The sequence below is a fragment of the Scyliorhinus canicula genome, chromosome 16, assembly GCF_902713615.1.
Source record: "Scyliorhinus canicula chromosome 16, sScyCan1.1, whole genome shotgun sequence".
In the NCBI taxonomy this organism is placed as follows: Eukaryota; Metazoa; Chordata; class Chondrichthyes; order Carcharhiniformes; family Scyliorhinidae; genus Scyliorhinus; species Scyliorhinus canicula.
In genome coordinates, this window is record NC_052161.1 from 115,894,268 (window position 1) to 115,907,945 (window position 13,678).

The 13,678-nt window shown below is 50.4% G+C and overlaps 1 protein-coding gene across 8 annotated transcripts in view; it reads right to left on the bottom strand.

Moving 5' to 3' along the window:
* LOC119950617 (rootletin-like) overlaps positions 1-13,678 on the bottom strand; it is a 136,616-nt gene that overhangs the window by 63,587 nt on the left and 59,351 nt on the right. For all 8 annotated transcript variants that reach the window (XM_038773206.1, XM_038773210.1, XM_038773209.1 and 5 more), the window contains exons 16-22: positions 13,333-13,479; positions 12,311-12,541; positions 11,962-12,155; positions 5,468-5,595; positions 2,636-2,805; positions 1,938-2,117; positions 782-916 (exon numbers count right to left, since the gene is read on the bottom strand). In XM_038773206.1, the coding sequence (XP_038629134.1) occupies positions 782-916; positions 1,938-2,117; positions 2,636-2,805; positions 5,468-5,595; positions 11,962-12,155; positions 12,311-12,541; positions 13,333-13,479 (1,185 nt within the window). The remainder of the gene's footprint in view (positions 1-781; positions 917-1,937; positions 2,118-2,635; positions 2,806-5,467; positions 5,596-11,961; positions 12,156-12,310; positions 12,542-13,332; positions 13,480-13,678) is intronic.

Below are 13,678 nucleotides of genomic sequence, written 5' to 3' on the forward strand. Positions count from 1 at the left end.
GGTGCGTACCTGTGTGTGTCTCTATCTATGTGTGTCTGTGTCTCTGTTTCTGTGTGTGTGTGTGTGTATCTCTATCTATATGTGTCTGTATCTGGGTGTGTCTCTATCTATGCGTATGTGCGTGTATCTGTGTGTCTCTATGTGTGTGTGTGTGTGTATTTGTGTGTCTCTATCTATATGTGTATGTATCTGTGTGTGTCTCTATGTGTGTGTATCTGTGTGTGTCTCTATCTATATGTGTCTGTACCTGTGTGTGTCTCTATCTATATGTGTCTGTATCTGTGTGTGTCTCTATCTACGTGTGTGTATCTATGTGTGTCTCTATCTATGTGTGTGTCTATCTGTGTATGTCTCTATGTATGCGTGTGTGTGTATGCATCTGAGTGTGTCTCTATCTATCCTTGTGTGTATGCATCTGTGTGTGTCTCTATCTATCCTTGTGTGTATGCATCTGTGTGTGTCTCTATCTATCCTTGTGTGTATGTATCTGTGTGTGCCTCTATCTTTCTGTGTCTCTATCTATGTGTGTATATCTGTGTGTGTGTGTGTGTGTGCACGGATGTGTGAAAATGTCCTCTCCCCACAGATGGTGGTTTTCTTTTGTACTCGTAACATTCACTCCTCAGTCCCTCAACTAATCTCAGCTCGGATATCCCGAGCCTGGTTCTGAGTTAAGTTCAACACTGCATGAAATCACTAGCTCTGCTGTCCTCAAAAGGCTCCGTTTCTGCATTAAGTTTATCTTTTCAGCAGCCAAGCGGATGGAGAAGACAATACGCACTCGGTCCTGCTCATGACGGCTGCCAGTGTCCCGTCTCAGCTGCTCCATATCCATTGACACGGTGCCAAGTTCCCTCTGTGTGTTGGTCAGCTTCTCGGAGAGAATTGCCTTCTCCGACTCCTTCAATGACAAGATCTGCAAGAGGGACTGAATGGTTAGGACTATGTGGCAGGAATGAATCTGGAGCAGCCACCACTCAGTCTGGGCCTCTCAATTAAATCAGCCCGAGGCCAAGGACTAGTGGACACAATGACTTTCAATTTGGGAGGCCAATGCTTAATGCCCTTTATATTTAAGAGGGCTGGAGTATAAGGACGCAGAAAGTATGCTGCAGCTTTACAAAACCCTGGTTAGACCCCACTTGGGAGTCACTGTGAGCAGATCTGGGCATCCCACCTGGGCACCTAGTGGTAATGTCACTGGCCGGGTAACCCAGGGACCCAGGCGAATGCTCTGGGGACACGGGTCCAAATCCCACCTAAGTGGAATTTAATGAATAAATCTGGAATTGAAAGCTAGTCACGGTGATAGTGACCACGAAATTATCATTGGTCATCCTTAAAACCCATCTGGTTCGCTCATGCCCTTTAGGGAAGGAAATCTGCCATCCTTACCCGGTCTGGCCTACATGTGACTCCAGAATCCACAAAGCAATGCGGTTGACTCTGAACTGCCTGCTGAAATGATCTAGCAACCAACCCAGTTAAAGGGCAAATAGGGATGGGCAATAAACGCTATCCCAGCCAGAGACCCCCACATCCCATGAAAGAATAAAAAAATATATTTAACACGTACCCATGACATGAGGCTTCAGACAAATCGAACCTGCACTGCCGTTGATTTTGAGTTCAAATTGAAAAGTTGAAATCGCTGAGAAACCATAGCCAATTTCCCCCAGTTCCTGGGACATCAACAGCCTGTGTTGTTAGTGATTGGCTCCAGTGAGAAGATGATAAAAATAATAAACATAGAGAAAAAGCCAGGGCCGGATTGAGCAATGGAACCGCAGACCATTACACCCTGACAGAGAGAATCCCAAACGGCCACTGCCAGTGACCACCCCAAACCCTTTACATTGAAAAGAATCCAAGAGGTGAGGGTGGGTTTGAGTGTGAGTGGATTGATTGATTTAGGCGTGGGGCCTTCTTTTCCATACCTGCTGCCTCTCGTTCTCAGCCAGCAACAGAGTCTCATCTCGCTCCTGCTGCAGGGCCGTGATCTCTTCATTTAATTCTTCCCTCTCAGCTTCAAACCGGGCGCTGAGTTCCTCGCGCTCCTGCTTCAGCTGATGGATGAGCTCCTGACGCTCCTCTTCCAGCCCCAAACGCAAGGTTTCCTGCAACAGTGAGACAGACACAGCCTCTCAGCTCAGGGCCCCCTTACATTGGCACAGTGTGTGACATTCCATGGCATTGGTTGACCTCTGGTGCTTCACCTAAGCGGTCATTCATCATGTGTGAGCCTGGGCTGGAGGTGCCAGAAGGCTATTTGACTGTAGAAGGCAGCATAGCAAAGCACAACCCTGTCCTCGTCCGCAGTTCCCCCACATGCACTTTGTACGAGCAGCAGCTGCTGCCGCTGATCAGTAGGGGGAGCCCTGGATGACCTTCCTCCACCAGCCCATGGGTCACAGCTAATTACAATGCCTCAGCTAACCTCTGGCTAGCTCAGAATTAGACAACAGATGGAACCACAGGTTGCCCTGGTCTGTGTCTGAGCATTTTCTAGTTTCTGCCTGGAGAGACCGGGGGAAGACGCTGGACAGGTCCGCCACAGGACCAGGCAGCGGCGATCGACAACCCTCCCGATCTCAGGAGGCCTCACAATACTCCCAACCACTGACCTCCCTGTTACCTTCTCTCGCTGCAGTCGATCCACATCCTCCTCATGGGCCGTCTGCTCGTTTTTCAGAGAGACGTGTGCTTCACGTTCAGTTTGGGAAAGTTTCTGCATGAGCAGCTCCTTGTCTCGCTCTGCATTGCTCCACTCGACCTGCATATCCTTCTGCAAGCGGTTACTCGCTCCTAAGGCACAAACAGAATCAATCGAGAATCACTACAGAGCACATTAGGATTCTCAGCATCCTGATGAACACAAGATGAACAACAACAACAACATGTCTCTCTTTTCAGCAATACTGAAGCTACTGATCCAGTTACCTCAGTGGGAATTTTTTTTTAAGTTCTCTCATACGATGTTGTCATCACTGGCTGTGCCAGCATTTGTTGCCCATCCCTAATTGCCCTTGCGGGCTGTTAAGATTCAACCACATAGCTGTGCATCTGGAGTCACATGTAGGTCACACCAGGTAAGGACGGCAGATTTCCTTCCCTAAAGGGAATTTGTAAATCGGATGGGTTTTTACCACAAGCAATGATTTTTTTTTTTTTAATTTAGATTACCCAATTATTTTTTCCAATTAAGGGGCAATTTAGCATGGCCAATCCACCTACTCTGCACATTTTTGGGTTGTGGGGGCGAAACCCACGCAGACACGGGGAGAATGTGCAAACTCCACACGGACAGTGACCCAGAGCCGGGATCGAACCTGGGACCTCAGCGCCGTGAGGCGGTTGTGCTAACCACTAGGCCACCGTGCTGCCCATCCACAAGCAATGATAGTTGTCATGGCCACCATTGAGACCAGCTTCACATTCCAGATTTTACTAAATCAACTTAAAATTCCACCAGGAGCTGCGCCGAGATTTTAACCCATGTCCACAAAGTCTGGATTTCTCGCCCAGTGTTACTATCACCAAGCCACCATCTCCCCTAGTGGAGAGTGTGGGCTATGGGGCATGAGCTGGTGGCAATGAGTCGGAGCCAGCAAGACTGGAACGCAGGATATAGGGCATTAGAGTGGCAAGAGCTAAACACGGAGCAGTGAGTCGGGTAAAATGCCTCAGGTCTTTCCCCTCTTCCCTGAATACACTGCTCTGTGTTTAGTAATAGGGAAGCGCTTGCCACTCTGACGCCCTATACCCTGCGTTCCAGTGTGCGTGAGGGGAGTGTGTGTGAGGGAATGTGCGTGAGGGGAGTGTGCGTGAGGGGAGTGTGCGTGAGGGGAGTGTGCGTGAGGGGGGTGTGCGTGAGGGAAGAGTGCGCGAGGGAAGAGTGCGCGAGGGAAGAGTGCGCGAGGGGAGTGTGCGTGAGGGGAGTGTGCGTGAGGGGAGTGTGCGTGAGGGGAGAGTGCGTGAGGGGAGAGTGCGTGAGGGGAGTGTGCGTGAGGGGAGTGTGCGTGAGGGGAGAGTGCGTGAGGGGAGAGTGCGTGAGGGGAGTGTGTGTGAGGGGGGTGTGCGTGAGGCAAGTGTACGTGGGGCAAGTGTGTGTGAGGGGAGTGTGCACGAGGGTAGTGTGCACGAGGGTAGTGTGTGTGAGGGGAGTGTGCACGAGGGTAGTGTGCACGAGGGTAGTGTGTGTGAGGGTAGTGTGCGCGAGGGTAGTTTGCGTGAGGCAAGTGTACGTGGGGCGAGTGTGCGTTAGGGGAGTGCGCATGAGGGCAGTGTGTGTGAGGCGAGTGTGTGTGAGGGAAGTGTGCGTGAGGGGAGTGTGCGTGAGGGGAGAGTGCGTGAGGGGAGAGTGCGTGAGGGGAGTGTGCGTGAGGGGAGTGTGCGTGAGGGGAGAGTGCGTGAGGGGAGAGTGCGTGAGGGGAGTGTGTGTGAGGGGGGTGTGCGTGAGGCAAGTGTACGTGGGGCAAGTGTGTGTGAGGGGAGTGTGCACGAGGGTAGTGTGCACGAGGGTAGTGTGTGTGAGGGTAGTGTGCGCGAGGGTAGTGTGCGTGAGGCAAGTGTACGTGGGGCGAGTGTGCGTTAGGGGAGTGCGCATGAGGGCAGTGTGTGTGAGGCGAGTGTGTGTGAGGGAAGTGTGCGTGAGGGGAGTGTGTGTGAGGGCAGTGTGTGTGAGGGAAGTATGCGCAAGGGGAGTGTGCGTGAGGCGAGTGTGCGTGAGGGGAGTGTGCGTGAGGCGAGTGTGCGTGAGGCGAGTGTACGTGAGGGGAGTGTACGTGAGGAGAGTGTGCATGAGGGCAGTGTGCGTGAGGCGAGTATGCGCGAGGGGAGTGTGCGCGAGGGTAGTGTGCGTGAGGCGAGTGTACGTGGGGCGAGTGTGCGTGAGGGGAGTGTGCATGAGGGGAGTGTGCATGAGGCGAGTGTACGTGAGGAGAGTGTGCATGAGGGTAGTGTGCATGAGGCGAGTGTACGTGGGGCGAGTGTACGTGAGGAGAGTGTGCATGAGGGTAGTGTGCGTGAGGCGAGTGTACGTGGGGCGAGTGTGCGTGAGGGGAGTGTGCGTGAGGCAAGTGTACGTGAGGGGACTATGCGTGAGGCGAGTGTATGTGAGGGGAGTGTATGTGAGGGGAGTGTGCGTGGGGGCAGAAGGTATCCATATGTCTGGCTCACTCTCAGTGTCAGGGTTCTCACTCACCTTTATCGACACACATCTTCGTGTAATCCCCTCCACTCTCTCACTGGCTGAGGGGGATTGAGTGAACATCCTGAGCCTGGGAGTGAGTCGGAAACTCACACTCTCCTCCTACTACAGTCTGTTACTCATCTTTATACATTACTCACGACCCCCCATGCCGGGCTGAATGGCCTCCTTCTGTCCTGTAACCGTTCTCGGATTATATTTAATTAGCCTAGTTTATATTGTGCTTCCGCTATTTCCTTCCTGTAATGGTGGTCTTACCTTGGAGAGCCTCCTTAGCCAGCAGCAAAGTCTGATTCTGTCCTTCAAGTTGCTCCTTCCGAGCTTCCAGCACAGCTAGCTGCTGCTGGGTGTCGAACAGTGCAGTCTCCAGGGCCTCCTTCTCAGACCTGACACAATAAAGATACAGTCAGAGAGGTGTGTGCGACCACCAGCGACTTAGCATTAAAGAGTGGGTTTCTTTTGCCTAATTAATCATACTCATGTTCATCGTAACCAAAACAAAACGCTGGAAAATCTCAACAGGTCTGGCAGCATCAGTGAAAGTTGGAAATATTTATACTGTGGAGTGAGAATGAAAGATGAGCCATAGCTACAGAAACCCAGGGAAACGGGGTGCAAAGGTAGTCAAGAAAGCATACGGAATGTTTGCCTTCATTGGACGGGGCATAAAGAATAAAAACTGGCAAGTCATGCTGCAGTTGTATAGAACCGTGGTAAGGCCGCACTTGGAATATTGCACACAATTCTGGTCGCCACACTACCAGAAGGAGGTGGATGCTTTGGAGAGGGTGCAGAGGAGGTTTACCAGGATGTTGCCTGGTCTGCAGGGTGTTAGCTATGTGGAGAGGCTGAATAGACTCAAACTGTTTTCATTAGAAAGACGGAGGTTGAGGGGTTATCTGATAGAGGTCTACAAGATTATGAGGGGCATGGATAGACACTCTTTCCCAGGGTGGAGGGGTCAGTCACCAGGGGGCATAGGTTTAAGGTCCGTGGGGCAAAGTTTAGAGGAGATGTGCGAGGCAGGTTTTTTTACGCAGAGGGTGGCGAGTGCCTAGAATGCGTTGCCAGGGGAGGTTGCGGAAACAGATACATTAATGGCGTTCAAAAGGCATCTTGACCAGTTCAAGGTAGTCCACAGGGCCCACATAACAGTAGCGCGGATGAGTAGGTTCTTCGAGGAGATGGAGGACAGATGTGGGTGGTGTGGGGGTAGCCCGGCCAACCATGTTCATATGTTTTGGGCATGTCCAAAACTGAGGGAAGTCTGGCAGGGATTTGCGGATGTTATAGAACATAGAACATAGAACGATACAGCGCAGTACAGGCCCTTCGGCCCTCGATGTTGCACCGACATGGAAAAAATCTAAAGGCCATCTAACCTACACTATGCCCTTATCATCCATATGCTTATCCAATAAATTTTTAAATGCCCTCAATGTTGGCGTGTTCACTACTGTTGCAGGTAGGGCATTCCACGGCCTCACCACTCTTTGCGTAAAAAACCCACCTCTGACCTCTGTCCTATATCTATTACCCCTCAATTTAAGGCTATGTCCCCTCGTGCTAGCCACCTCCATCCGCGGGAGAAGGCTCTCGCTGTCCACCCTATCTAACCCTCTGATCATTTTGTATGCCTCTATTAAGTCACCTCTTAACCTTCTTCTCTCTAACGAAAACAACCTCAAGTCCATCAGCCTTTCCTCATAAGATTTTCCCTCCATACCAGGCAACATCCTGGTAAATCTCCTCTGCACCCGTTCCAAAGCTTCCACGTCCTTCCTATAATGAGGCGACCAGAACTGTACGCAATACTCCAAATGCGGCCGTACTAGAGTTTTGTACAACTGCAACATGACCTCATGGCTCCGGAACTCAATCCCTCTACCAATAAAGGCCAACACACCATAGGCCTTCTTCACAACCCTATCAACCTGGGTGGCAACTTTCAGGGATCTATGTACATGGACACCGAGATCCCTCTGCTCATCCACACTACCAAGAATTTTACCATTAGCCAAATATTCCGCATTTCTGTTATTCTTTCCAAAGTGAATCACCTCACACTTCTCCACATTAAACTCCATTTGCCACCTCTCAGCCCAGCTCTGCAGCTTATCTATGTCCCTCTGTAACCTGCAACATCCTTCCGCACTGTCTACAACTCCACCGACTTTAGTGTCGTCTGCAAATTTACTCACCCATCCCTCTGCGCCCTCCTCTAGGTCATTTATAAAAATGACAAACAGCAACGGCCCCAGAACAGATCCTTGTGGTACGCCACTCGTAACTGAACTCCATTCTGAACATTTCCCATCAACTACCACTCTCTGGGGCAGCACGGTGGCCTAGTGGTTAGCACAACCGCTTCATGGCGCTGAGGTCCCAGGTTCGATCCCGGCTCTGGGTCACTGTCCGTGTGGAGTTTGCACATTCTCCCCGTGTCTGCGTGGGTTTCGCCCCCACAACCCAAAAATGTGCAGAGTAGGTGGATTGGCCATGCTAAAATTGCCCCTTAATTGGAAAAAATAATTGGGTAATCTAAATTTATAAAAAAAAACTACCACTCTCTGTCTTCTTTCAACTAGCCAATTTCTGATCCACATCTCTAAATCACCCTCAATCCCCAGCCTCCGTATTTTCTGCAATAGCCGACCGTGGGGAACCTTATCAAACGCTTTACTGAAATCCATATACACCACATCAACTGCTCTACCCTCGTCTACCTGTTCAGTCACCTTCTCAAAGAACTCGATAAGGTTTGTGAGGCATGACCTACCCTTCACAAAACCATGCTGACTGTCCCTAATCATATTATTCCTATCTAGATGATTATAAATCGTATCTTTTATAATCCTCTCCAAGACTTTACCCACCACAGACGTTAGGCTCACCGGCCTATAGTTACCGGGGTTATCTCTACTCCCCTTCTTGAACAAAGGGACCACATTTGCTATCCTCCAGTCCTCTGGCACTATTCCTGTAGCCAATGATGACCTAAAAATCAAAGCCAAAGGCTCAGCAATCTCTTCCCTGGCTTCCCAGAGAATCCTAGGATAAATCCCATCCGGCCCCGGGGACTTATCTATTTTCACCTTGTCCAGAATTGCCAACATTTCTTCCCTACGCACCTCAATGCCATATATTCTAATAGCCTGGGTCTCAGCATTCTCCTCCACAATATTATCTTTTTCTTGAGTGAATACTGAAGAAAAGTATTCATTTAGTATCTCGCTTATCTCCTCAGCCTCCACACACAACTTCCCACCATTGTCCTTGACTGGCCCTACTCTTACCCTAGTCATTCTTTTATTCCTGACATACCTATAGAAAGCTTTTGGGTTTTCCTTGATCCTACCTGCCAAAGACTTCTCATGTCCCCTCCTTGCTCATCTCAGCTCTCTCTTTAGATCCTTCCTCGCTTCCTTGTAACTATCAAGCGCCCCAACTGAAACTTCACGCCTCATCTTCACATAGGCCTCCTTCTTTCTCTTAACAAGAGATTCCACTTCTTTGGTAAACCACGGTTCCCTCGCTCGACCCCTTCCTCCCTGCCTGACTGGTACGTACTTATCAAGAACATGCAATAGCTGTTCCTTGAACAAGCTCCACATATCCAGTGTGCCCAACCCTTGCAGCCTACTTCTCCAACCAACACATCCTAAGTCATGTCTAATGGCATCATAATTGCCCTTCCCCCAGCTATAACTCTCGCCCTGCGGGGTATACTTATCCCTTTCCATCACTAACGTAAAGGTCACCGAATTGTGGTCACTGTTTCCAAAGTGCTCACCTACCTCCAGATCTAACACCTGGCCTGGTTCATTACCCAAAACCAAATCCAATGTGGCCTCGCCTCTTGTTGGCCTGTCAACATATTGTGTCAGGAAACCCTCCTGCACACATTGTACAAAGAATGACCCATCTAATGTACTCGAACTATATCTTTTCCAGTCAATATTTGGAAAGTTAAAGTCTCCCATAACAACTACCCTGTTACTTTCGCTCTTTTCCAGAATCATCTTCGCCATCCTTTCCTCTACATCCCTAGAACTATTAGGTGGCCTATAGAAAACTCCCAACAGGGTGACCTCTCCTTTCCTGTTTCTAACCTCAGCCCATACTACCTCAGAAGAAGAGTCCCCATCTAGCGTCCTTTCCGCCACCGTAATACTGTCCTTGACTAGCAGCGCCACACCTCCCCCTCTTTTGCCCCCTTCTCTGAGCTTACTAAAACACCTAAACCCCGGAACCTGCAACAACCATTCCTGTCCCTGCTCTATCCATGTCTCTGAAATGGCCACAACATCGAAGTCCCAGGTACCAACCCATGCTGCCAGTTCCCCTACCTTATTTCGTATACTCCTGGCATTGAAGTAGACACACTTCAAACCACCTACCTGAACACTGGCACCCTCCTGCGAAGTCAAATCTGTGCTCCTGACCTCTATATTCTCAATCTCCCGTACCCCAAAACTACAATCCAGGTTCCCATGCCCCTGCTGAATTAGTTTAAACCCCCCCAAAGAGCACTAACAAATCTCCCCCCCAGGATATTGGTGCCCCTCAGGTTCAGATGTAGACCATCCTGTCTATAGAGGTCCCACCTTCCCCAGAAAGAGCCCCAGTTATCCAGAAATCTGAATCCCTCCCGCCTGCACCATCCCTGTAGCCACGTGTTTAATTGCTCTCTCTCCCTATTCCTCATCTCACTATCACGTGGCACGGGCAACAACCCAGAGATAACAACTCTGTTTGTTCTCGCTCTGAGCTTCCATCCTAGCTCCCTAAAGGCCTGCCTGACATCCTTGTCCCCTTTCCTACCTATGTCGTTAGTGCCAATGTGGACTACGACTTGGGGCTGCTCCCCCTCCCCCTTAAGGACCCGGAAAACACGATCCGAGACATCACGTACCCTTGCACCTGGGAGGCAACATACCAAACGTGAGTCTCTCTCGCTCCCACAAAATCTCCTATCTGTGCCCCTGACTATTGAGTCCCCAATTACTAATGTTCTACTCCTTTCCCCCCTTCCCTTCTGAGCAACAGGGACAGACTCCGTGCCAGAGGCCCGTACCCCATGGCTTACCCCTGGTAAGTCGTCCCCCCCACAAGTATCCAAAACGGTATACTTGTTACTCAGGGGAACGACCGCAGGGGGTCACTGCACTGACTGCTTCTTCCCAGTCCCTCTTACAGTTACCCATCTATCTCCAGTCTTTGGTGTAACTACTTCCCTGAAGCTCCTATCTATGACCCCCTCTGCCTCCCGAATGATCCGAAGTTCATCCAGCTCAAGCTCCAGGTCCCTAACACGGTTTTTGAGGAGCTGGAGTTGGGTGCACTTCCCACAGATGAAATCAGCAGGGACACGGACGGCGTCCCTCACCTCAAACATTCTGCAGGAGGAGCATTGTACTGCCTTCCCTGACATCACCTCTAGATTTAAAAAAAAACAAGAAAAAGAAAAAGAAAGGAAGAGCTTACCTGATATTACCTCAAACCCTGCTCCCGCTGAAAGGTAAGCAAATTTAAAGGCACTCACTCACCTTCACGACAGGCCCCTGCTCCCGCTTCCCAACCACCGTGGGGTGGGGGGGTTGGTCAGAAGTCCTGGAAGGTAGGATAACTCCGAGTCCAGAATTGGCAATATTTGGGGTGTCGTAGGATCTGGGGGCAAAGGGGGAGATGGAGGCCGATATCCTGGTCTTCTCCTCCCTGGTAGCCCAGAGACGGATCTTGCTGAGATGGAGGGACTCGAAGGCCCCGAAGTCAGGAGTGTGGGTCAGCGATATAGTAGGGTTTCTCAGTCTGGAGAAAATCAAGTTCGCTCTGAGAGGATCAATACAGGGATTCGCCCGGAGTTGGCAACAGTTCATAGATTTCTATTTGTTGTTCTTTTAGGGGGTATTTTGTGCGTCGACCCGTGCGGTTGTTTTAGAAATGTCAACATGTTAAATTGTGAAAATTACAAATGCTTCAATAAAATATTTTCTTAAAAAAAAAGGCATCTTGACAAACTCATGGATGGGATGGGAATAGAGGGATACGGCACTGGGAAGTGCTGAGAGTTTTGGCAAAGTTTGGTATCATGACCGGTACAGGCTTGGAGGGCTGAAGGGCCTGTTGCTGTGCTCTATTGTTCTTTGTATAGGAGGGAGTTACAGCTAGGGTGTGAGTTATATGAGGGAGTTACAGTGAGGGGTGTGAGGTATATGAGGGAGTTACTGTGAAGGGTGTGAGTTATATGAGGGAGTTACAGTGAGGGGTGTGAGGTATCTGAGGGAGTTACAGTGAAGGGTTTGAGGTAAATGAGGGAGTTACAGTGAGGGGTGTGAGGTATATGAGGGAGTTACTGTGAAGGGTTTGAGGTAAATGAGGGAGTTACAGTGAGGGGTGTGAGGTATATGAGGGAGTTACTGTGAAGGGTTTGAGGTAAATGAGGGAGTTACAGTGAGGGGTGTGAGGTATATGAGGGATTAATGTGAAGGGTTTGAGGTAAATGAGGGAGTTACAGTGAGGGGTGTGAGGTATATGAGGGAGTTACTGTGAAGGGTTTGAGGTAAATGAGGGAGTTACAGTGAGGGGTGTGAGGTATATGAGGGAGTTACTGTGAAGGGTTTGAGGTAAATGAGGGAGTGTAACATCGAAGCTGCACATATCGCTGATGTAATCTATATGTTTTCTTTTGCATTGATGAATTTGGGGCAGCTTCTCTTTATCGCGAGCATCACGCGTATGTTTGCTCCCACCTGAGAGCTGCTCCTTCGTCTGCCAAGGCCCTGTTCTCTCGCTCGGATGCTGTGAGCTGAACCACAAGGTTCGCCTTCTCCCTGGTCAGTTCTTCCTTTTCTTTGGCCCCGCGGAACAGCAACTCACTGTTGCGCTCGACCTCACAGCGAGCCTCAACGAGCTCCTCGTTCAGAGTGTTCCTCTGCCGCGTCACCTGGGTGGAGAGAGATGCAAGATTCTCAGAATGTTGTCCCAAAGCCCACGCGTTGCATAATATGTGTCTGTTCATTCAGCAGGGAGAAGGGCGACTTGCTGGGTAACCGTGCGGAACTGCTGCTTGTTCAGTGGGGGTTAGGGCAGTTTCTCTACCTGTCCCAGCTGACCCTGCAGCTCTCCCTTTTCCCGCTGGTACGTCATCAGGTCCTGCTCTAGTCTCTCCCGGCTCTGCTCCACGATCTGCAGGGAGTGATCCAGGCCGTGGCGCTCAGTGTGCAGGTCCAGCTTCTCTTGTTCCAGCCGGACTAACTCATCACGGATCGAGGCCTTCTCCTGTTCGACTTCTTTCTTCTGACCCAGCAGCGTGGCCTTCTCATCCTCCAGCTACAAGACAGCAGAGAGTGAAGGAGCCTAAACAAGCATTGGCACGGATTAGCTTACACATCAGTCTGCAGTCTCACAGGGAAATGGCTGCATTGTGGGAATGCCACTGGGTGGGTAATCCAGAGGCCCGGGATCTGGGAAACACGGTTCAGATTCAAATTTAAATTAAACTGATTTTAAATTTGATTCATAAATCTGGAATTATAAAGCTAGTCTCAGTAATGGTGACCACAAAACTATCGTTGATTGTTGTAAAAACTCACCGGGTTCACTATTGGAAGTCTGCCATCATTGCCCAGCCTGGCCCACGGCAATATGGTTGACCCTTAAACTTCCCTCTGAAATGGCCTAGCAAGCCACTCAGGTCAAAGGCAATTGGGGAAGGGCAACAAATGCTGGTCGTGCCAGAGACGTCCACACCCCCATAGTAAAAAATGCAAGTTACTTGGACAACTTCCTGAAAGAGCTCCTCCAGTGGCTCAGTGACTAGCTGCACCCCTCACTGTGGAACTTAGGGAGGGGAAAATAAGCCGGGATCCCTGCTTCTGATCACTGTCCTGTGACCCTGCGGGGAGGACTTGCCTGGACAGAATGGAACTGGGCTGGGATGCTGACCACGATCGAGGAGCTCAGCATGAAGGCCGCACACCAGGAATGGTCAACTTGTTGAGGGTACTGCAGGGCTACCGGCTCCTCTGGAAGTGTATTCCAACAGGATTCAGCACGGGAGAGGGAGGGAGCGGGTGAGCGTGCAGAGGGGAAACTTGAGGCTCAGCTTTTCGCTTCCTTACCTCCAGGATGATTTTGTTCAGCTGCACTTTATCCTGGGCCAGGCCCTCATTGAAGGCGCTCATCTTGGACAAGGAATCCCGGAGAGAAGCTTGTTCCGTCCTCAACTTGTTGAGGATGAGCTCCATCTCGGCGTTTGCAGTCTCCACCTTGGGAAGGAACGAGCAGTCCCATCACTGTTCTGTCTGGTGAACCCCCCCACCCCACATCCCACCCCCCCCACCCCTCCACCCACACCCCACCCCCCAAAGCCAAATGTTCCCCACTTGATACTATCGCTTACTCGCTACAAAAGTGGCAAGCAGAGGGGAATATTCCATCTGCTCATCACAGGCGCAAATGTAGACA